This window comes from Capra hircus, chromosome 16, assembly GCF_001704415.2.
Source record: "Capra hircus breed San Clemente chromosome 16, ASM170441v1, whole genome shotgun sequence".
In the NCBI taxonomy this organism is placed as follows: domain Eukaryota; kingdom Metazoa; phylum Chordata; class Mammalia; order Artiodactyla; family Bovidae; genus Capra; species Capra hircus.
In genome coordinates this window covers 72322626-72346335 of record NC_030823.1, presented here as the reverse complement: position 1 = coordinate 72346335, position 23710 = coordinate 72322626, and the positions used below count along the sequence as shown (strand labels likewise).

At 57.6% G+C, this 23710-nt stretch overlaps 2 protein-coding genes across 3 annotated transcripts in view; one reads left to right on the top strand and one right to left on the bottom strand.

Annotated features, from left to right (window-relative positions):
* CAMK1G (calcium/calmodulin dependent protein kinase IG) overlaps nt 1-920 on the top strand; it is a 32797-nt gene extending 31877 nt beyond the window's left edge. For both annotated transcript variants that reach the window (XM_018060785.1, XM_018060784.1), the window contains exon 13: nt 64-920. The gene's annotated coding sequence lies outside the window, so the exon portion shown is untranslated. The remainder of the gene's footprint in view (nt 1-63) is intronic.
* The window catches only part of LAMB3 (laminin subunit beta 3), a 42506-nt gene continuing 20674 nt past the window's right edge, over nt 1879-23710 (bottom strand). The window contains exons 6-23 of the mRNA XM_018060783.1: nt 22952-23143; nt 22385-22448; nt 21850-22043; nt 19855-19975; nt 18921-19109; nt 16898-17053; nt 16431-16627; nt 16130-16241; nt 15037-15415; nt 13521-13681; nt 13162-13382; nt 12693-12890; nt 11982-12126; nt 8021-8228; nt 6619-6760; nt 6035-6211; nt 4914-5067; nt 1879-2362 (exon numbers count right to left, since the gene is read on the bottom strand). Coding sequence (XP_017916272.1) covers nt 2226-2362; nt 4914-5067; nt 6035-6211; nt 6619-6760; nt 8021-8228; nt 11982-12126; nt 12693-12890; nt 13162-13382; nt 13521-13681; nt 15037-15415; nt 16130-16241; nt 16431-16627; nt 16898-17053; nt 18921-19109; nt 19855-19975; nt 21850-22043; nt 22385-22448; nt 22952-23143 — 3147 coding nt within the window. The 3' untranslated portion in view covers nt 1879-2225. The remainder of the gene's footprint in view (nt 2363-4913; nt 5068-6034; nt 6212-6618; nt 6761-8020; nt 8229-11981; nt 12127-12692; nt 12891-13161; nt 13383-13520; nt 13682-15036; nt 15416-16129; nt 16242-16430; nt 16628-16897; nt 17054-18920; nt 19110-19854; nt 19976-21849; nt 22044-22384; nt 22449-22951; nt 23144-23710) is intronic.

Here is a 23710-nt window from a genome sequence, read left to right as displayed (position 1 = left end):
GTACGAAGGGTACTAGAGGAGGCAGTGCCCCCCAACCCCAACCCTCAACCCTTTCCTCTGCAGGAGAGATACTCAACTCTTCTCAGCCCTTCCAGACCTGGAGTCCACCCTGCAGCGGGAGGGCGGGAGAGCGAGCAGACCAAGACCTGATCGGACGCAGCAGCCGGCTGCCGCCCAGGGCAGAGCCTCCCCGAAGGCCCGGGAGCGAGCCCCGGCGCGGTGGAGCTTCAGGAAGCTGTGGGCAGGAGGAGTGGCATCCTCCCAGGCCTGCCTGATCCATGCCCCCCCACCCCCGCCCCGACACGCCCACCCCTACCGGGGTGGCTCTGCGCAGGGTGCGTAGACAGCTCGTGCCCAGGTCTGTGTCGTTGTGAAAAGCTTAACGGGCTGGCCCATCTGTGTTGTCATTTCCGAGCAAAGCCATATGGAGCAACTACCCAGCCTCCCCACTCAGCACACACTCGCTCCTGCCTCTCATTGACGGAGGGGCCTGCCGGTCTGCATGAGTGACAGGCAGCATCGCAGTCTGCCTGTGAGCTCTCTGAATTCACCTCCCAACTCCCTAACTCCTGGATGATCCACTTCTGATCGGCCTATGCCTCCACGCCCATCCAAAAGCAGTACTACACCCTCCAAGATGAAACAGAAAGAAACCCACCACTAGGTACTGTAAGCACTTTTTATCCTGGCCAGACGCCCTCCACACACAGACACACACACACACACACACACACACTCAATTAAGTAAAAATTGGAAGTCGACTGTTGTCCTTTCAGCCAGTCATTCAAATGCTGCTTCTGCTCCTTTCTCTCCCTGAAAATCAGGCACATTGTTTTTGTCCCGCCCGTTTTCTTGTCCTCCGCCCCCTCCAGCTTCCTGCTCTGTGTTGTGCTGAATAAAATGGACATATTTTTCTCTATGAGGCTTCTTTTGGTCCTTCTCTAAGTCAGAAGTGGCTCAGGGGCTTCTGGGCTTTGCGGAGTGGAAGACGCATGGAGAGCTGGAGGTCAGACGGGACCTCACGAGGGCAGGAGCTCTGGGGGGTGGGCCAGGCACCCAGTGTCGTGAGCTATACACATCAACTCATTTTCCTCTCCAACAGCCCCTTGGAGGTAGGCGCCGTTGGAACCCAGACAGCCCGGCCCAGCATCCATCCTAATGCCTCTAACAGATGAACGTGGGTTTGAGGCTCAGCTCGGCCCTGCCCGCCACATCTGTGAGCCTTTGGTGCCTTGGTTTCCTTGTCTATCAAATGGGAACAACAGTGCCACCCATATCATGAGATAAAATGCACACGCTCCATAAATAATTACTGTGATCAGTAACGACCAAGCAGTTAATGTAGCTAAAACGCTAGCATGGTGCCTGAACCATGGTTAACACAAAAATATTCGTGCCACTTGCATATCCGCCGACACACACACACACACATGCACACACACACGCACACACACACATGCACACTCACACGCACACCCGTTTACAGCTTCTTTTTAAAATCCCAAGAGACACAAAGTCTAGTCTTAGTTCTGCCTCTCGGAGCTGTGTGATTTCGAACAACTTCCTCCCCGTGTCTGCGTTTCTCTTTCTTCATCTACAAATGAGAAACTGGATAGTTGTTCAAAGATGAAAACGGCTCCTCTGGCCTCTCAAGGAAGGAATTCAATCAGTTCCTGGAGCAAATGGGCCCCGTCTCCCTAAGTCTGGGTGGTGCACCAGCTAGACAGAGCAGAGGGGGCCAGCCTATGCTTCATACACCACCAGGCCTTGGGCTTGAGCAGAGGAGCACCCGGGGACCCCAGACCAGAGACAGAAACAGGCAAGAAAGGTTTATGTAACAGGGAGACAGAATATTTCCCCTCTTTGCACCTCCAGGCTCCTTTCCCAAGATTTTTATTGGACTTTTCCCTTGTGCATCATTTTTAGTTATAGTCCTGTGTGGACCCAGGACTTCAGCTTCAGTGGAGGGTGAAGGGCAAGGACACTGCCCAGCCAAGCGCCCTGCACTCGAGAACTGCTGGTCACGCTGACATGGGCCCGCCTCCACGGTCGCCGTCCCCCAGCTGTAGCTGCCCCACCAGCCCAGGCTCAGCTGCATCCTGGGGGTGGTCCCGGCTGTGCTTTAGGCTGCGTAAAAGTCTCCTGGAGCAGGAAAGTACTGCCAGCCAGCCGGGCCCCCCGGGAGCCAAGAGGGCAGTCGAGGGGTCAGCGGCGGGGTCCCGCCTCACTTGCAGGTGGCGTAGTAGAGCACGCGCCCGTTGATGTAGTTCCGGATCTGTTCCACGCGCTGCTCCAGCCCCGTCAGGTCCGCCGAGCGGAGCACGATGGCCTGGCTCCCCCGAAGCAGCTCTGACTCCATGTCTGAGGGCCAAGGGAACAGCCGGAGCAGGGAGAGGAGCCGGTGAATCGTACTGAGACTCCCAACCCTTCCGTCCCCTCCCGCCCACCCGGAGCTGCACCTGTCGGAGAAACCACCTGCACCCCGAGGGGAGCCTGGCCCTCCAAGGCAGCTCTCCCCAGCCCCCTCTCCCACTTTTAGAGAAACCGGCCGGGACTGGACCCGGGGGTCCCCTGCCCCTACGCTTCTCCTCGGCTCTAGGTGGAGCAGTCCCAGGCCGATGCTGGAGGCCCCGGCACCAAGGTTAGACACTCGCTGCAATGGACCCAGTCAGCTGCCATCCCACCAGCGATCCTGGTGGGCACCAGGGCCAAAAGAGCTGGAAGGCTGGATTCCTCCCCATTTTCTCTCCCCGACACTCCAGATACACCTAGTCCTGCCCCACTGGTTCATTCCGCATCCCACCTCCCAGGTTATGTGTGGGGGATGTGAAGGACTCCGAAGGGATCTGGTCCAGCCTGGACCTCCTGTCGGCATTCACGGGAGCTGGTACTCAGCCTCAGCCTCAACTTCCCAGAGCAGGGTGGCAGTGGGGGTCACTGCCTCACAAGGCTCCATCCTCAGGCAGTCCTCATTACAAAGTCTTCTCATTAAGCCAGAATCTGAGCACGTCTTGCTTCCACCCCATGGTCCTGGGTCTGTCTCCTGGGCTTTTAAGACTCGATCTGCTATGCCTCCCACGTGGCAGGCCTTCACATGTCTGGGCCTCGTCTTCCCCAGAGGAAACCGCCCTAGTTCCTTCCTCTATGCCTCACCTGCTAGAATCACCGGGCCTTCCCTACTTCCCACCCCTGCTCACCCCCGCCCTAACCCCCGATGTACACCGGTTCGTCAATATCTCTTCTGGAGGTGTACTGGCCCCCACTGAACCCCATCTCCCAGGTGAGACTATCAGTGGAGTGTAGCAGCGGTTATTACCAGGTTGACATTCAGCCAGTAGGCCCCCATTTGGACCTATGGGCCATAGTAAAATAGTGACATTTTAATAGCCGCTGTCCTCTTCCTCCGTTCTCGTTCCTAGGGGCTCCCTATGCATGATCTTCCCCACAACCCTGCAATTAAAGGTAAATTCCAGCAAGCAGGTAAATGCTTGCTTCAGTGAGTTTTTTTCTGGCGGGTAGTAGGTGCAGGGCACACCAACTGGTGTGCTAAATATTTAGTTACTAAATATTTTTAATATCACCCTTGAGCCATTACTCCCCATATTTTGGCTGCTTTGTGTTTATTAGCTCTTCTGTCAGGAGCAAGGCACTTCTGGCTTATCTCAAAATTCCTGGATCTTTTTCAGGTGAGTAACAATTTTAAGTGTTTACCACTTACCAGTTATAAGGTTTTTAGCTACATTAGCCCCTGAGCAGCTGGCCCTTACCTGAGCTATACTTGTGAGTCCAGACAATGCCAGGTTGAGAGAGAATGTTTCTCTTTACTTCATCTTATCCTGTTAGTTTCAGCCCATCCTTCTGAGACTTAGAATGCTAGTTCTGTTATCCAGTGTATCTGCTACCTGCCATCCTCAGATTTGATTAGCACATTCTCTGTCTTCATACAGAACGCTGATGGACAAAGTCAGGGCAGGCACTGGCCCAGGGCTGGGCTCCTCCATCTGGGTCAGCCCCTCGCACCTCCTGCTTCAGGTGCAGCTGGCCACAGCCTCGAATCCACTCACTGTCGACTCACCAGCCCACCCTTCTCCATTCCGTCCGTCTGGCTAGCCAAACAGAATTTTGTCAAAAGCTTTCTCCAAAATTCAGAGAAACTCTGCGGTGCTCACAGGGCACCCCAGGGCCATGACCCCATCATCGCATCCTAAGAGAGTGAGCCTGGAAGCCCCTGTTCGCCTTTCTGGGGAGCCTCAGAGCGCTTTCGAAAGCTCCGTTCATTGCGACTCGCTGGATGGTTTACTTCTCCCTCTGGGGCTGTGTCTGCCCCCTCCTCCTGGCGTGCGGGTCGGCCGTGGGCACCAGCCAGGTGTCTCCACGCTCCTTCATTCCCACCGGTTTTGTCCTCGTCAACCCTCCTCCCCAGGAGGGTGGTCCCGCCCACATCCTCTAGTGTCTCCCTAACCACCCTGTCCTGATGCCCCTCCTCTTCCTCACAGCCTTATCCTTCCAGGCCCACCTCAAATCTGATCTTTTTTTCTCTTTTGAACACTACCGTCACTGACCATTTCTCTCTGACATTGTGTATCCTCTGAGCCCCTCAAGAGCCTATTTATTCAGGCTTTCACCACAGACCTCCTTGTGCGGTTAAATACAGTTTCATGAAGTTAATGGCCAACAGGAAAAAATGCCCCCTCTGGATCGCAAGCTCCTCGAAGGCAGGCCTAGTTTTGTGAACATCACCACATTCCTCGTGGCCCCATTCTAGGCCTTGTTCCTGTTAGGCACTCGGGAAATCCCAATTGTTCTCACTCCCCTGGCACTCCTAGCTCCAAAAGGTGGGCCTCAGAAACCCTGGGTTGGCAGCAGCCTTCAGGGATGCCCCGCGGTCCAAGGCTCTGGACCACTCCCTCACCTCTCATCCTGTCCATCATCGCCATGGTCTCCCCAAACAGTTCCTCCGCCTCTGTCTTGATGCTCAGAATCCGGCTGCCCTGTTCTCCCAGCCTGGAGCTCTGATCCAACCGGTCCTTCAACTCAGCATATTTTTGCTTTACTCTCTCAAGTCCCTGAAAAAAGGAAAAACCATTTCTGCATCACCATCATCACCATCATCCAAAGTCCTAAAGGCCTTTGGCTAAAGGAGTTGATATCACCCACATCCAGACACGGAGATGAGGTGCTCTTTAATATCCCCCATGGGGTGGGTCTGCTCTATAAAAGCCCCTGGGCCACAAACCGCTCCTTAACTTCTGTACTTCCCTCCATCCGGAGCGCCTGTCGCTTCCTAGCTGACCACCAGCGCAGGGCCGGATACACGGCTGTCACTTACTTAATAGCGTGCTTGGCCGCTTGGCCACTGTACCGGGACCACCGGTACCCTATAGATGTTGAGAATGGCTCTCTGACTTTCTCTCTGATCTAATTCTGACAGTGATGGGGCTCAGGTTGTGCTAAATCAAGAGTGCCTGTCTGGGCTGGGAAGCCACAGACAGAGGATAAGCTCTGGGTCGGGTGTCAAGAGCCCTGCTTTGTAGACAAGTGTTGTGCCTGGACAAAATCCACTTCGTCTGTGAAAGGTGAGGAACTGGACCAGCTGTTTCCAACATCCCCAAAGTGGCTCCACCAAAAGCGGCCAAAGGAGCAAGAATCCAGAAGCTCCACCCCCCAACCCCAGATATATTTCAGAGTAACTGGTACTTAAAGCGCTCTGGGGTGGGGGTGCTTCCCAGGTGATGCTAGAGGTAAAAAACCTGCCTGCCAATGCAGGAGACGTAAGAGACAGGTTCAATCCCTGGGCCTGGAAGATCCCCTGGAGGAGGGCATGGCAACCCACTCCAGTATTCTCGCCTGGAGAATCTCCATGAACAGAGGATCCTGGCAGGCTACAGTCCATGGGGTCACAGAGAGTCGGACAGGACTGAAGCGACCATGCCTATGCAAAGTGCTTTGGAGCCATGGTCTTATCAAGCGTACAGAGGCCCCTCCTGCTCCTGCTGACAGTGCTTCCTCGGGCTCTCTCTGCCCTCTTCATACCTCCTGGGCGCTCAGCGCCTCCTTGCTGGCCTCCTCTGCCAGCTGTCGGGCCTGGGCTGCCTGTGCCCGCTGCTGCCTGGCCCGGCGGCCAAGCTCCTCCATCCGTGCTCGGAAGCCCCCCAGCTGCTCCGTCATGCTGGTCACCAGTCTTTCTGCTGGTCCCAGTACCTGCTGAACCTTTGCGGGAAAAGAGAGACCAGGGGTTTGGGGTGGGTCTCATAGGCAGCGACCTTCGGTCTTCTTTCCAGTCTTGGGGCCACAAAAACTGATGCCTCCAATCAGGGCATCACTATCACCCCCATCCAATGCCATAACTGCCCCCAGCATGCAAGCCTCCCCGCCTTCACCGGCTCAGCTGACCATCCCCCCTTACTCCTGCCGGAGCCCAGAGGCCACCCCTGCTTCTGCATCAGCCATGAGGCCAGAAAACTACAAGCTCGAAGCCAGGTCCAAGGCTTGTAGCCCCTGATTCTTTTGGGCCCCATCTCAGCTCCCAGCCAGGTCCCTTCCTGACACTGTCTCTGCCTCGCGCCCGGGTCTGCAGGTCCGTTCCCCCACGTGGGCGGGGGAGCCATGCCACTTACCTCAGCGACCCTGTCCTGGATGAGTCGCAGGGAGCGGCGGGTGCCCTGCATGGTATCCTGGGCCTCCTGCAGCGCCAGTGTGCCCTGCCGTAGGGCCCCCAGGACTTCCTCCACCTGGCCCTCCACCGCGTGTGCCCGGCTCCTGGGGTGGGACGGGCACAAGGGATGGCGGAGGATTCACTCAGGGGAGAGCTCTGAGTGAAGGTGCTCCAGTCCCGGACAGTACCTTCTCCGGCCAAGGCAAGGGGCCGAGAACTAACTCAGTAGTAGCTTTTCCATTCCAGGACCCCAGCAAGCGCCCTCCCCGTGCTAGATGGAAGGACATTCCTGGAAGGTGGAAACCAAGCCTCTTTACTGCTGTCTCCTCTGGGGACCAGCGCAGTGCACTGCAGGAGCCCAGGCCATGATTACGGCTGAGTTTAATAAAGCGGGCTTTCCCCAACCACCTGATGAAAGTGAAAGAGGAGAGTCAAAGCGCTGGCTTAAAGCTCAACATTCAGAAAACTAAGACCATGGCATCTGGTCCTATCACTTCATGGAAAATAGATGGGGAAACAGTGGAAACAGTGGCTGACTTTGTTTATTAGGGCTCCAAAATCACTGCAGATGGTGACTGCAGCCATGAAATTAAAAGATGCTTACTTCTTGGAAGAAAAGTTATGACCAACCTAGATAGCATATTCAAAAGCAGAGACATTATTTTGCCAACAAAGGTCCGTCTAGTCAAGGTTATGGTTTTTCCTGTGGTCATGTATGGATATGAAAGTTGGACTGTGAAGAAAGATGAGCTCCGAAGAATTGATGCTTTTGAGCTGTGGTGCAGTCCCTTGGACTGCAAGGAGATCCAACCAGTCCATCCTAAAGGAGATCAGTCCTGAATATTCATTGGAAGGACTGATGCTGAAGCTGAAACTCCAGTACTTTGGCCACCTGATGTGAAGAGCTGACTCATTTGAAAATACCCTGATGCTGGGAAAGACTGAAGGCAGGAGAAGGGGATGACAGAGGATGAGATGGTTGGATGGCATCACTGACTTGACGGACATGAGTTTGAGCAAACTCTAGGAGTTGGTGATGGACAGGGAGGCCTGGCGTGCTGCGGTCCCTGGGGTCCCAAAGAGTTGGACACGACTGAGCGACTGACCTGAATTGAACTTCCCCAACCACAAGAGCTGAGGCGGCCCTTGGGGACGGAGTCCAGTATGGAAGGCGGGGCCATGCTGAGTGAACCTGAGCCTGGACGCTGGGCATCACTTGACCATCTGCCACCACAGTCAGCATCCCTCCTGTCTCCCAGGACCCCTCTGAGTTACAGAGGCTCCTCTCTTGCTTCCAGCCACACAGCCGGTGAGCAAAACCCCGGCCCGGTCCTGGGAGAAGAGTTCAGGACGCCGGGCCATACCTGGCCTGCTCAGCCTCAGCCTGCAGCCTGCGAGCCCGAGCGACGTCCTGCTTGGTCTGGGACAGCACCAGGTCCACGTTGGGGAGCCTGGCCGCAATGGCCTGGATCTCGTTCATCTTCCGCAGGACTGTGGCCGAGTCGGTGGGCAGCCACAGGGCCAGCACGGCCTCACTGACCTCCTGGATGGTGGCCGTGTCGGTGTCAGGGTCTGGAAGACAAGCCGCCCATTGGGTTGGGGGAGCCCAACCACGTTCCTCCAAGGTCAGAGGCCTCCCGCAGGCCCAGCGGCACCCGTGGCATCTCCATCTAGCCTGCCCACAGAGCTGCTGCCCTCCCCTCCCAGGCACCCTGCTCTGAGGATTTCCGGGCGCCCTGCCACAGGAGGAGGGGTGTTGGCACAGCTGTGGCAACTATGTGGCACCGCAGGAAGTTGCAGGCTGGGAGGAGGAGGCGGTGCCAGGCAGCTGGCCCCGAACAATGCCTGGAGCGGGGACACCAGCCAGGAACTGGAACTGCTTCTTTGGCAATAAGACCCTTGTCACATGCCCCCTCCACCTCGGGCCAGAGGGCTCGTTTGTCCAAAGGTGGGTCAAGATCATCGGGGCTTTGCTCACATGTCACCTTCTGAGGGAGGCGGGCCCCGGCCATCTGATCGAGGGTGGCAATCTGCACCCTCTGCCAACGTTCCCTCTCCTCACTCTCAGCTTCCTCATTCTCCTGAACGTTTATCACCACCCACATGCCAAACAATTTACTCATTTGTTGGCTCTTCCATCTGACTCCTCACTAGAACGTGAGCAACGTGAGGACAGGGACTGCCATTTAGCCATGGCTATAGCCCAGCCCCGCGCACGGTGCCTGGCACCCGGAGGCACTCTGTATACAGCAAATGAGTGGCTGAAGGGGCTCCAGACCCAGGCCTCCCCTTTTCTACTCAAGCCACCGAGGCCAAGTTAGCTAGCTTCTCTGAGCTCAGTCTTCTGATCTGTGAAAGGAGCTGATAGGAAACAATTATCAGGAATTTCACAAACCACCTCCGGGTCAGAGAGTAAGATCAGACGTACAGATGTGACATCGCCTTCCCCGTGGTCACTCTACAGATTCCACTGGTACCGCTGTGGGAAGGAAGGGGGCATCGCCTACCCAGATGGTTTGCCCTGTGACTGGAACTTTTCTGGGGGCCCCAGGTAAGAATAGCCTTATTCTGCAATCAAAAGCTTCCTAACCAGGTGGCTACACAGGTCCCAGACCAAGTCCCCTCCCCGTGCCAGGTGGAAGGACATTCTTGAAAGGTGGAAACCATGCCTCTTTGCTACTGGGTTCTTACGGGGTCAGAGCAGCACACCACAGGAGCCCAGGCCATGACTGCAGCTGAGTCTAATCAAGTGAGATTTTCCCCAACCACCTGCTTTCACAAGGACCTCCCAGTAGAGACCATCAACTGCTCGCCTAACCCAGAGTCCTACTCTCAAAACATGGCTTAGACACGCCTTCCCAGAAAGCCGCCCATGGCGAGCACACCCCCACCTAGCGCCTGCCCTTCCTCCGTTCTGCTTCACTTCAGCTGTGCCCGAGGGTTTGGTCTGAGTCACACAGTTTCGTGGGCTTCTGAGTCTCAGGGTGGGCTCAGCAAACTTTCACTGCTCTGAGCAGCAGGACATGGGGCACAGAGGCTGCAAACCAGATTGGACTTGGTTCCTGACTTCATGGAGCTTGGAATCTAGCGGAACAAAGGAGCACAACCCTGGGTGATGGGGCCAAGCACGGGGTGTGAGGGCGGCACCTGTGAGGGGGGCATCTAACCACTTAGGCGCCCTTGGAGGGGCGGCTAACCCGCTCTGACGGGTCTAGAGAGGCTTCCTGGAGACTGAGATACCTAGAGGACGCTTAGAGGGTGACTAGGAATTAGCAGGTGCAAGTCAGGGCAGGGGAGAGAGAGCAAGGAGAAGATGAACATGAGCAAGCACAAGGAAGCGAGTGTGTGTGTGTGTGTGCGTGCGTGCGTGCGTGCGTGTGTGTGTGTGTGTGGCGAGGAGGGGGGCCTCCATCTCAGAGTGCAATGATCTAAAGTGTGGACCCTGGAGTTAGGCGAGCCCTACCCACACCCGCCCCAAGCTGGGTGCCCGTGGGCAGGCTTCTTACCCTCCCTGTGTCTGGCGCCCTCATCTACAAAGCGGCAGGCATGCAGGATTAAATCAGGGAATACGTGAAACACTTCAAAACAAGGCCTGGCACTCAGTAAGAACTCCGTACACCTGGTTTATTATTTTTGTCACTTCTGTTGAAGACCTGGGAAAGACAGGATCCCCGCCCTCCTCTGCTGGCCTCATGCTCTCCCGCCCTCGCTGGGTGACCCTGCATGCCCACAGCAGCTGCTACGCGTGCCGCCTGCAGTAGGACCCTGGACACGAGAACCCATGGCCTTGGAGGCAGTGAGAACCGCCCCGGCTCCTTCCTGTCCTGGCTAAGGCCCCTCTCCTCCTCTCCTCCCCGCCTCCTGTCTCAGGACTCAATCTGAGTTGAGGGGGCAGCAGGCACTCCACAGCCTGGCAGCCCCCTGCCCATTCACAGGAGCCAGGGCAGCACCCCAAGGACAGGCTCCCGACCCCCTCTCACCTCTGGCTGGGGTCGATGCAGGAGGGGGGTCAGCCTTACTCGGCTTCACTCGGGGGCTGGAGCCCTAAACTCTGGCCTGCCCCTTCATCTGCCGTCAGGCCCCATTGGCACGTCTCCATTCTGAGGATCTCCAGCGGGTGCTGACTGCAGCCTGGCCTGGGGCCACTCAGGGCACCTCAGGCAGATCCTTCCTGCTTCTCTCCAACCTGCCACGTGCACTTAGGAGGGAGCTCCGGGCTCCTGGAGCCAAGGCACCCCAATAATAGCAGGAGGAAACACTGTCGTCACACCAAGCCCTCGGCTCCCAGCCAAGCAAGTACCCGGGCAGGAACCAGAAATCTAACAATATCGGTTCACATTCCTGAGGCACCTCTCATTTTTCAAAACACATTTTACGTCAGTTGCTTGATGCCCAGAATAAACTTGCAAAATACTCTCATCTCGGTTGGCAGAAGCGAACATGGAGGCAAAGAGGAAAGCAACTTGCCCAAAGCTCCACGAATTTCCTGAGTCCTGTCCTGGCATCTCTGCCGCTCCCCAGGGTAGCTCGGGAGTGCCCCAGGTTCCTTTACTCATGCAACCAACATTGGGTGCTTTCTCAGGGACACAGTGAATAAGACACACAGCCATCCCTGGCCTCTTGGAGTTGAGAGTCTGGCGCGGAGACAAGCAACACACTCGTTGACAGAAGAATTCAACAACCACAGGCTCAGAGCGACGAAGGGCTGACTCCGGAGGGGGCTGGGGGAGGGGGATGACTGGAGGGGATGATCAGGAAAGTCCCCTCGAGGGAGATCTGTACACTCAGACCTGGAGGGCAAGAATCAGTCGCCCTGGAGAGAGCATCCCAGGCAGAGAAAGAGACAGAGCACTCTTGAGGTTAGCGAGAGCTGACCTGTTCAAGGACAGTTTGTGAGTCAAACAGACAGGCTCCAGGCCACACCCAGGAGGTGACAGAGGCCGTGGAGTGAAGGACATTAGGAGTGCGTGGAATGCCACCCCACCTGCACGTTTCAAAGATGTTTCGGGCTGTTGGGTGGAGAACAGGCCAGAAGGAGGTGGGAGAGGAAGCAGCCGCCCAGGTGAAAATGGGGACTGGTCCAGGGAGAGGAGGCGCTGATGGAGGAATGGGAAGTGGGGGGTGGAGGGTCAGGGGACAGCGAACGGGGCCCTGGGGGCCAGCAGGCAGTTTGATCAAATGAGATTTTCCCCAACCACCTGCTTTCACAAGGACCTCCCAGTAGAGGCCATCAACTGCTCGCCTAACCCAGAGTCCTACTCTCAAAACATGGCTTAGACACGCCTTCCCAGAAAGCCGCCCAGGGGAGGGTGAGGACCGGCTCACCTGAGAGGAAGTCCCGCACCTGCCGGATGAGAAGCCGCGTGCGTCTGACGTCCTCTTCCATCTGGGAGCGGCTGGCGCTCACCTGCGTCTCCAGGCGCTGAGTGTCCGACTGGACCTGAGAGGCAGCCTCCTCCACTGCCCTGATCTGCAGACACATGCTGTGGGTCAGCAGGGTTCGAAGCCCCCAGGGAGCCTCTCGGCGGCCCCCATGGAGGGGGTGGGGGTCTGCAGGCATCGGCTACCCAGGATCCACCTGGGAGATGTGCAACTAGCTTGGTTTGGCCTCACAAGAAGTGATGTAGACGCACTGGCCTCCATCTCTCACTTGCTGTGATGCGTGCCACCTGCTAAGTCGCTCAGGTCGTGTCCGAGTCTTTCGTGACCCCATGAACAGTAGCCCACCAGGCTCCTCTGTCCATGGGGATTCTCCATGCCAGAGTACTGGAGTGGACTGCCATGCCCTCCTCCAGGGGATCTTCCCGACCCAGAGACTGAACCTGAGTACCTTATGTCTCCTGCCCCGGCAGGCGGGTTCTTTACCACTAGAGTCGCCTGAGATGCCCCGCTGGCTGTGGGGCCATGCGGGCAAGTCAGCTGACACCTCTGGGATTGTGTCTCCTGGCTGCCAAACAGGAGCTCTGACTCGCCCGGGGGCTCTGTCCCCTCTGCCTTCCCCTACTACGGGCGCCCACCGCCACTCGCCACACCTACCATCTGCTTGGTCTGCTGGAGCTGGGCGCCGAACGCCTGCAGCTGCTTAGCCACCTGCCCCGCCGTCCGCAAGGCCCCCCCTGCCCTGGGGAGGGCTCCTCTGCAGCGGGAGCCACAGGCCGTGCCGTTGTCTCGGGGACAGAGCTCCCCAGGGCAGGCTCCCGGGGTGCAAGGCATCTCCCTGGAGCCCCCACAGAGCTGCAGAGAGATGGAGGTGTCAAAGGGGGTCCCCGAGGCTTTGCAACAACCACTCCCATCCCACACCTGGGAAGCCAACAGCCAACAGACATATCTGTGGCAACCGGGCCCCCAGAAACTGGTTGGCTTGGTTGCTGCTGAGCAGCCCGGGCAGGGGCTGAGGGTCAAGATGGGTGGGGTGGCAGTGGGGTCTATATGGCCCCTGTGGGAATGGCGGGGCAGCCATTGGTGTGGGGCCGGAGGGGGAAAGTAGGGTTCTGCCAGGCATCACCTGGTTGATAGCAGGCGTCAGATCAGGCACGGAGGCCATCTCCAGCCTCAGGGCTGCGAGCTGGGGACCACCGGCTCCTGATCCTCCCGCCACTTGCTGCTCCAGCCTCTCCGCCTCTCTCCGGCTATCCCTGAGCGGCAGTAACCGGCGGGAGCTGTCCGAGACCTGCTGATCAGCCTGGGATGACCGTTGGTGGGCTGCAGTCAGCACGCGGAAGGCTCCTGGTGCAGGAGGGGAAAGAAGAGAGGTTCACTGAGCCAGCCCTGGACCCCTCAGGCCTGGAGGCGGAGGACCAGTGGGAGGGGAGCCGAAGTCTGGCCTGGCGTGGGGTCTCCACACTTCCCCCTCACCCCGCTCACCTGAAGGGTCGGCACTGCTCATCTTTTCAAACTGCTCCCTCTTGCTCTGATACGTGACGAGGAGGCGATTGAAGCTCCTGTCCAGACTCCCCAGGTCTCCCGGGAGGTTCAAGGTCTCCTCCTCCAGGGGCAAATCAAGCTTCAGAGCCTGAAGCGTCCGCCTAAGGTAGGGGGAGAAGTTTCCACTAAAATACAGGAGAGGGGCTGCCTCCCCAGACCCAGCCATCCCCCCAGAGAAACAACTACCGAGTCAGGAGAAACAGAGGCCATCAGGGAAAGCTGCAGATGGGAGAGGATTCTGCTGGGCTAAAGCCGGCATCGTCTCCCTCCATCCCTACGCAAGCAGATCCAGAAAAACCTCTCCCTCCTGGACGGGTGTGAGCCTAAGGCTCCTAGCTCTCCTCTGCATCCCCACACCAGCTTCCACAAGGAGATTCCCTGACCCTCTCCTCCTGGGGTCCCTACAGGCTGCCGTCAGCCACGCCTGGACCCTGGGCACCCGGGTCTCTCCTCTCCCCACCAGGGCTCCCAGAGCTGCTGACCCGCAGGTCCGTTTCTGCCCAAAGGGGGGTCACCTGCCCTGACCCATGGTCACTGAGTATGCAGAGACTCCTCCCTCCCCGGCCCTCTGCAGCTCCACCCGACCAGTCCCTGCCACTAGCCTCCCCTTCTCCGCGGCCAACCTCTGCTCCACATGCACCATCCTTCAGGAGGCCCCTCCAGGCTGGCACGCCCAGCCCATCAGATACCCACAGGCTCCCTGCTCAGCTCTGAGACCGAGGCCAACTGCACACCAGGGTGGCTCGGCCCCACCACAGTCAGCGAGTTGGCAAGGGCTCAGGGAAGGCAAAACTCATTATGAAAACTTCGGAACCAAACCTCACTGAGAAGAGGCCTCTGCTGGTAGGAGGGGGCTGTGGGTGGGACCGCTCCCGTTCCAAAGGCAAACACAAGTTATTTTCGGAGCCCTGCCTTTCACATGCCCTCCACCAGGGTGACTCATCCAGAGCTGACACCCGCAGGCAGTGCTGGGCACTTGGGCTGGTGCCTGTGCTCCTGGTCCCCTACTCTGCCCCTCTGTGGACAGCTGGTTCTGTCACGTCACCAAGCTGCGCCCGTTTCCTCACTGGCAAGACTGACATAGTAACACCCATCCCACCAACCTCCCAGGACTGCAGTGACGGTGAAAAAGAGAGGCGTCCATGAAAAGGCTTGAAAGTGAAACGTGGAAGTTGCTCGGTCTTATCCGACTCTTTGCAACCCCATGGACTAGCCCTGAAGGCTCCTCTGTCCATGGGATTCTCCAGGCAAGAATACCGGAGTGGGTTGCCATTCCCTTCTCCAGGGGATCTTCCCAACCCAGGGATCAAACCTGGGTCTCCTGCATTGCAGGAAAGCTCTTAACCTTCTGAGTCACCAGGGAAGCGCTAGGAAAAGGCTTTGTAGATGGTAAAGGGCTGTAAGCAATATGGGCCACTCTGTGGACCCCCATGGCTCAGTGGGGAGAGGGAATGACCTCATGGAGAAGATGGCGTTGGCCACCTGGGCCACCTCCTGCTCCGTGACCAAGGCGTCGCCGAGAGTGGCTTGGATCTGCTCCATCTTGCTCTTGGCGTCCTGCATCCGCGAGGCCAGGCCGTGGTCCTCCAGGCCCGGCCGGGGCCACAGGCCCGCAGAGGCGTTGCGGAGGCCGGCCAGGCGAAGGGCCCGCTCCCGGAGGCCGCCGTCGTAGGTCTGGAAGCAGGGATGGCAGGCCACGCACACCGGGGCGCGGTCGCAGTAGCCCCGCTGGCACTGGTCACAGCGCGGCCCCGTCAAGCCGGGGCGGCAGAGGCAGCGGCCCGAAGCCTTGTCGCAGCCCGGCCCCTCGGTGCCCCGAAAGTCGCAGTCACAGGCTGGGGGGGGAGAAAAGATGGTCAGGGGCCGGGGGCCAGGGAGGGCGAGCGTCTGCCGGGGAGCGCCCTCTGGCCTCGGGGTCTTAGGACTCAGAGAGGCTGTCAAGGCCAGAGCAGAACCATGGCGAGGGCGGCGGGGCTCACTCAGCAGCCCCTTTGTGCAGGCGCGGCCCCGAGCTCCGCTCCCCGAGCGCACGCGCGCGCCTCGGACCCGCCCGCCGTCAAGGGCGCAAGCACCCGAGGCAGGGTGCCCCTTCCCAGGCTAGGAGGCCGATGCCCGGAGAGGGGGAGCAACCCCGCCCGGGGCGACAGGGCTGGGAACAGACTGGGGTCTGCCAAACTGACCCCCGCGAGGCTCACTTTCTGCATCCGCGAAGAGGGAGGAGGGGGTTTCTCCACAGCTGGGAGACGCTTTCTCAGGGAAGAGAGGCGCAAACAGCCCTCCTGTCACCGGGACACGGGGACAGGGGGACAGGACGACAGGGAGACATGAGGACGGGGGGAGCAGGGGGACATGCGGACACAGGGACAAGGGGACACGGGGACATGGGGATGGGCTAGCAGGGGACAAGTACTCTCACGGGCTGCCAGGGCCCAGCCCCCGTGGACCAGACACCACAGACCCGCACGCCCCCAGCACAAGCCCACCCGAGCCCGCACCCCCCACGGCGTCTGCACACCCCCCGCCTCCAGCCCCCGCCTCTCAGACCGCACCTCGGCATCCGGCGGCTGCCTCTCCATAGGTCCCGTCGGGACACTGGCGGATGGCTGCGGCACTGCAGGTCAGGCCCCCGAACCCTTCCCGACAGGCGCACTGCCCTGTGAACTGCCGGGGAGAGCCGGGTCAGCCAGCGGGACTCGCCGGCGCACCCAGCCGCAGAGGCTCCCGCCAGCACGCAAGCTCCGCGGTCGGAACCAGGCCCGCCCCGCCGTAGGCGCACGTCTCCGGGCCTGCCAAGGCCGAGAGCCACAGGGAGGGACGTTGCGGGGGCGTGGGGGCCAGCCCGCGGTGTACCTGGTTGCACTGGGGGCCGAGGGAGTTGCGCGGGTCGCAGGCACAGGGCTCGCAGCCCCGGCCGCTGGCCAGCTTCCAGTGGTGGGGGGCACACTGGTCACACTTGGGGCCCACCACGTGGGGCAGACACACGCAGCGCCCCGTCTCCTCGTCACACGGCACGTCCCGCCGGGAGCCCAGGACACTACAGTCACAGCCTGCACAGGAGGGGGAGCTGCTGAGCTGAGGGGGGGCACCCAAGTCTGGCCCCCACCCCTCCCCCAGAGGACACGCATCAGGGAGACGAACCTGGCCGGGCGCTCCCCCCGCAGAAAACCTAGAAAACCAGGCCGCCACGCTTTCCCACCAGTCCCAGCACCTGGCCACCTCCCCGGGCGGTCTCTGTCCCGTTCTGAGCCAGGCCTGCACCCGGCTCATGCGCAGGGCCGCGTGCCCTGCCCCATGGCAGGCTGGGACCCTCTACTCACGGTGGCAGCCCTGCGGGTTGGAGAAGGTGAGCCCCGTGAACCCCGGCTTGCACAGGTCACAGCGCTCCCCCTGCACGTGCTCCTTGCACACACACTGGCCAGTCACTGGGTCACAGGGCGCTCCTGGCACTGCCCCATCGGGGTCACACTCGCAGGCTGCAAGACAAAGGTGGTGCCAGGGGGGCAGAGAGAAAAAGCAGAGCATGGGGAGCACATTCTGGTTCAGACTCTTATTCCCCGCCCCCCCACTTCCTGGCTTAGGACCTGACCACCTTAGTCAAGTTATTTAAGCTCCCCTGTGCCTCAGTTTGCTCATCTATAAAATGGGGATACTTATGTAACACTCATAGGGCCTCTTATGAGCAATAAAGCAGGGGCAACAGGGCTCGGCTTGGCATGTGTTGCTGTGCCTTGATGTGCTTAGTAGCTCAGTCGCGTCTGACTCTTTGGGACCCCGTGGACTGTAGCCCGTGAGCTTCCTCTGTCCTTGGGATTCTCCAGACAAGAATTCTATCCCTTCTCCAGGGGATCTTCCCAACCTAGGAATCAAACCGGGTCTCCAGCATTGCAGGCAGATTCTTTGGAATTCATTGCAATATGGATTCTCCTGCATTGCTAGCTGAGCTACCAGGGAAGTCCTTGGCACATGTTATGTAGTACGAAAGTTTCAGTTGGCATGATATACTGAACAAACCACTCTGTGGCCAGCACTGAGCTGGGCACTCTTGCATGTTGCCTTAATGCAATCCTATCATAACCCTGAGAATTGACCATGCTTATCCCTGTTGTACAGATGAAGAAACTGAAGCTCAGAGATGTTCCAATAACATACTCAGGTCATACAGCAAGTAGTACTGGAAACAGAAGTCAAACTCAAGCTTTCTCATTCTTTCCATAAGCAGATAATATCAACAGCAAGTGAACCACCTTTCTTTCACCCTAACACCTGGGTGCCTTTCATAGCTTTCAAAATAGAGACTCTTACTTCTTCTGGAAAGTTTTGCATGATTAATCCACCTGAATCAGAGTGCTTTCGATTCGAATTGTACAAATTCACTGGCCCTCGCTGCATGCGTGCTAAGTCGCTTCAGTTGTGTCTGACTCTTTGAAACTCCACAAACTATAGCTTGCCAGGCCCCTCTGTCCATGAGATTCTCCAGGCAAGAATAACTAGAGTGGGTAGCCATGTCCTCCTCCAGGGGATCTTCCTGACCTAGGGATTGAACCTGCATCTCTTGGGGCCCCTGCATTGCAAGTGTGTTCTTTACCACTGAGCCACCCAGGAAGCCCTATTGACCATTATGGATGTGTTTAGTCACTCCTGGGGGACTTATATTTCTTCAGTAAACATTTCTGGAGCATCAGTTATTTATCTGTCCTTGTGCTAGGGCCCAAGGATACAAGAATAATCCCTGCCATAGAGGAGTTCTTAATGCTGGCGGAAACAGAAAAATAAGCAAACCACATTACCACCTGGTAAAGGCAGGTAAACGGGCCAAGTGCTCCCTCATTTCCTCCCTCATTTACCAAACAATCTGTGTGTTTCCTGACAGCGGGAACTGTATCTGATATTGACTTTTTTCTTTCCTATGCTCAACAAGGGCTTCCCTGGTGGTTCAGATGACAAAGAATCCGCCTGCAATGCAGGAGACCCGGGTTCAATCCCTGGGTTGGGAAGATTCCCCTGGAGCAGGGCCTGGCAACCCACTCCAGTTATTCTTGCCTGGAGAATCCCAGGGACAGAGGAGCCTGGAGGGCTGCAGCCCATGGGGTCGTAGAGTCGGACATGACTGAAGCAACTAAGCAGCCACATACTCACAATAAGTTCTACATAATGACCAGCTGACCAATTGACTGACACCCAGAGAGGCTGGGTGACTTGCTTAGGAAGGCACGGCCAAGTCAAAAACAATTGCCCCCAAGTCTTTATGCTTCCTGAGGGCATGTGAGTCCCCAGGGATGTGTGCTCTGTTGAGCCCAGAGCAGATTAATAGACAGATGAGGCCCGGGGTCCCCTACTCACGGATACAGGTCTCCTGAATGGGAGCCCCAGGACGCCGGTTCCGGAAATAGTGCAGTTGACACCGTTCACAGTTCCTGCCCTCAGTGTGGTCCCGGCAGTTGTCACACACACCTCCATGTGCCCCCTGGCTGGCAGCAAACACGGCTGGGTCAAAGTGACATGTCTCTGAGTGTCCGTTGCAGTCACACCCTGAAAAAGGAGATTCCTGGGGTTGAACACTAGACGGCATCGTTGGCATCTACAAAGCACGCGCCACGCTAACTCACTGGCATCCCCACTGACTCTGTAAGATGCCCAGGTCTGAAAAATGGGGAAACTGAGGCCCAAGGAGGCTTGTTTAATTTATTTCAGTTCATGCAGCCAGTAAGAAAGGAAAACGGAGAACGGAGGCCTCCCGACTCCCAGTGTGTAGACTCATCCCAGGATGATATCCGTGTGGGGCCAAAGAGAGAGCCGTTCAAAAGTCCCATGCCAATCCTCCCCCACTGCCACCATGGGCCTCCTGCTGGGTCACTGTCCTCTAGGCTGGGACCCTGGCTGTCCTCATTTATGGAAGGAAGGGCCCTGCCCCCAGGAAGCCATCTGAAAGAGAAAGAATGACAACAGGGAGATCAAGTGTGTCCTACACAAGATAAAGCACTGGAGAGGCTGGAGGAAGGAGGACCTGGGTTAGCATGAACAGCATGTGGCATCAGAAGTATGAACCTGCCCGTGGTCCCTGTGAGATCTGGGCGGTGGGAGGATGTGACTCACAGGTCCTCTCCTTCCCCAAAGAGCAAGGAGAGCTTTGGTTACAGGGGCAATTCAGTTTAGATTTAAATATTAATAATAAAGACGAGATTCTCCTCGTATCCCAGAGGAGGTCATCACAGCCCAGAGGGGCCAGCACCCCTGCCAGTGGTTGCAGGGGAGGTGGGGGATCCCAGGTTCATACTCTGGCATTCGTGGGGGTCCTGGTCTTCTGCGGGTCTCCAGGGCCGGTTGTTGTAGAAGGGCGCGCAGCGCTCACAGTTGGGGCCGGCGGTGTTGTGTTGGCAGACGCAGACCTCGTGCACCTGGGGGCGGGGCCATCACTTACCAGGAGGAACCATCACAGGAGCGTCCCAGGGACAGACTTGCCCTCTCCGCTCTGACCCTCCCGCTCGGCTTAGACCCCAGGGCCCAGCCCGGACCCCAGCTCCTCCAGCCTGCACTGAGCTCCTCTGACGCTCCCAGAGGCCGGCTTGTGTGGTGCACGTGTGCATATGTGTACACACACGTGTGTTTGTTATGCATTCACATCTACACTGCTCCTCCTGTTGGGTTTTTAAAAGCCCGGTCCTTGTATTTGGCCATCCCCATACCGCCCAATGCAAAACAGCGCCTGGAAGTTTGCTCACACAGCCTTGTTGGTAAACTGCAATTCTTGTGGGCCCTCTGGAGAATCTCCAACAAGCTATGACTGCAGTTGCTTGGCTAATGAGACTGTGATGATGAATTGTTACTAGACTCATTAAGGTACAGAAATAGAATAGCAATTGTTTGCTAATTGTCTTCCAAATTAAGCTCACCACCCGCCGGCTGGCATCAGGACCTGCACTGTGTTTGCTCCATGCCCGCCCTCCGCTCGCTCCTAACAGCGCAGCTGAGCTGAACTGGCTGCTCCCGGTATAAGCCCCACTTCTCCCCACCTTGTGGCTTGTACTGCTGCTTTGCTTCCTTCCTAGAAGCCCCTTCTCGCTCTCTTCACCAGCGAGATCCTGCCCAGCTGGAATGGCACATCCTTCATCAGGCCTGCCTGGTCCCTCTAACTCCATGGATTTCAACTCTGGACACACTTAAGCATTATTTGAGGAGCTTTGTATATATAAATGCCCAGGCCCAATTCCATCCAATCTCAGGGACAAGGCCCTGACATCAGTACTTTATAACCTGGTGTTTCCATGGTGTAGCCAGAGTTGAGAACCACTGGGGCTGGGCAGGCCCTCACCCTCCTCTACATCCTCATACGCCAGCGATCACACTCAGCCTGTGTTCTGGTCTTGCGTTTTTAGGCCCTAACGGCTGACACATCCCTGGCGCCGGTCTCTCTCTGGCCTCCTCTGCAGCCTGGGGGAAGCACTGGCCCAGAAAGTGGAAAGGAAAAGGCTACCCAATGCTCCTGTCCCCTTATTTTCCCTAGCTGGCCACCTGATAGGATTTGATAGGATTTGACCGTGTGCCTTTATCACTAGAACAAGTATCCTGCTCCCGATTGTTAATATTGTAGAAGAAGCAGGGACGTGAAACGACAGCTCCCTCTGCTTCTTGGTGCAAAAGGGTCTCCCTCCTCTGCTGATGGCTCTCAAGCCTGGCCTCCCAGCAAACGCCCCTGGGTCACTTGTTAAGCTGGAGCTTCTCTTTCTATCCCTGATGCATCTGACTCAGCTGCTCTGGGGTGAACTTAGCATCCGTGTTAGCCTCTGTTTTCTCTTCCTGTCCCATATCTCACCTCTAAATGGGACTTCAAAGTCCCCCGAACCAGGCTCTCAATCCTGGCAAGATGTTAGAATCACCGGGAGCTTTAAATAATAATAATACAATTAGAGTGTCTGAGGTAGGGGTCCGAGTAATCTTTTTAGCTCCCCAGGAAATTATGATGTGTGGCCAGGGCTAAGAATCAATGCCTTAAGTTCCCTGCGATACCCATGTATATACTTCTACTTACATGTGTACTTATACTTACACCTATGTTACTGAATAAAAATTATCTCAAATAATAAAGCAGGTCCAAAGAAGTGCTACCAAATGGGACCTTGAAAACGATAACCGTTTACACTCATCTTCGCCATCGCTAAAACAGTAAATACTCAAGTCTTCAATCTAGTGCCCCACCCCTCTCCAGGGGTCCCGAGGATGCCCACAGTCTGCCCCACCTGCTCCCCTCTCCCTTCCCGCCCTGGGTGGCCACCTGCACGGCGCTGGAGGGGCTGGCAGGAGTCCTGGAACTGGGGGCGCAGCGGTCCGCATGGCCATGACAGAGGCAGCTCCCTTGCAGACGCAACTGGGACACAGCGTAGTAGGCGCTGGGAGGGTGGTAGCCCCTCTGGGGCACAGGCGCCAGCTTGGTGAAGTTGACCCTCAAGTTGGTGATCTCCCCCAGCTCTGCGGGGAACAGCAAGGAGGGAGGGGGCAGGTATGGGGAAAAAAGGAAAAAAAAATTTAGACGCAGAGTCTCCTAGGGCAGGACGATAAGGAAAGGAACTCTGGTCTCACTACCCATCTTCCCCAAGCCTCCCACAACGAAAAGACCCCCCACAACCCTGCCTGGGGCCTTTTTAGTGGCCGGGCCAGCACCATACCCCTACGAGCTTAAGCAGGGCCGGAGTTCAATCCAACCCCACTGACAGAGGCAGCAAAGACTCGGAAATGTCCACGATCTGAGCTGCAAGCCTATTTTGTTCTCTACCCACAGTCCCACAGGCTAGAGGAGTAGCCACACTGACCTTGAATTTTTTGACTTTGTGTGGCTGGGATCCCAGAGGCTAAATCCATAAGGTTGAGCTGGACCTGCAGAGAGTGGGGGTAAGGGGAGACCCAGGAAGAGGTGAGCTGTCGCCAAGCCCAGAAGTCCTCTTTTCCATTTGATGCCCTGCCAAATGTCTTTAGGGTGTCCAGAGGGCTCCTTCCCAGGTGGCACGGTGGTAAACATATGCCTGCCGACGTGGAGCCACAAGAGATGTGGGTTTGATCCCTGGGTTAGGAAGATCCCCTGGAGGAGGAAATGGCACCCCAGTCCAGCATTCTTGCCTGGAGAATCCCATGGACAGAGGAGCTTGGAGAGGACCGAGGACCCCTACCGTCCATGGGGTCGCAGCCAGACATGACTGAGCACGCACTCACACGTACGTCTCCTAAAGCGGTCACTGTTGGGGAGCTCAGGAAAGACAGCAGAGCTCTGCCCGAAGGAGGGGGAGGGTTCTCGCGGATTCCCCAAAGCCTCAGTGACCACGTGAGTGATGGGAAGTGGGAAACCTCTCCCCATGCCTGTTTCTCAGGGTGCCCTCTCCTACCTTGGCCCCATTCGGGCGCCCGTTAGGCCTCTGGGGCAAAGTCTGGCACCGAGCGTCCTGCCAGCCCTGGGGTTGGCCCTGGCGGACCCAGGGGAAGGTGGAGCCACAGTCGGAAGCCAGGTACTGGTACACCTGCCAAGTCTTGCCAAAGTCCGAGGAGCGCTCGATCAGCATGCCAGCAGGCACGGGCCCCTGCAGGGACACACGGGGAGGGGGAGGCCTGAGTGACCCCGCCTGGGGGACACAGTCACAGAAAGACGCTCTTAAGTGCTGGCGGCCCCTGAGAACCACAGTGAGGAGGGAGAAGGAGGGCTGCACAGAGCAAGTGGGCTCAGGGGCACTGCGGTCCAATCCTCCTGGCAAACCATGGGCCCCAGCAGGTTTTCCCTGCTTTTGCAAAGTGAGAGAAAACAGATCTGACTTCCAGAAGGCACAATCCCTACTCAGCCCACCACCCAGGCAGTCAGGCCAGAACATTCTCCCACTGGGCTTCCTATAGCCAAATACTGATTCTATCCTTTCCCCTTTTTCCTCCCACATCCATGGTCAGAGCTCAGGCCCCTGATCGCGCTGAGCCTAGATTCCTGCAACAGCCTGGAACTCAAGCCCAGCCTCTGCCCAGGCTTTCCAAGCCACGCCCCCACACTTCACCTGCAGGGTTATCTGATCACGTCGCTCCCTGCATGAGACCCTTTGACGGGTCTGCACTGGCCTACTTCTGCCCTCAGTGATTCCATCCATTTCTCACGGCTTTCCGTG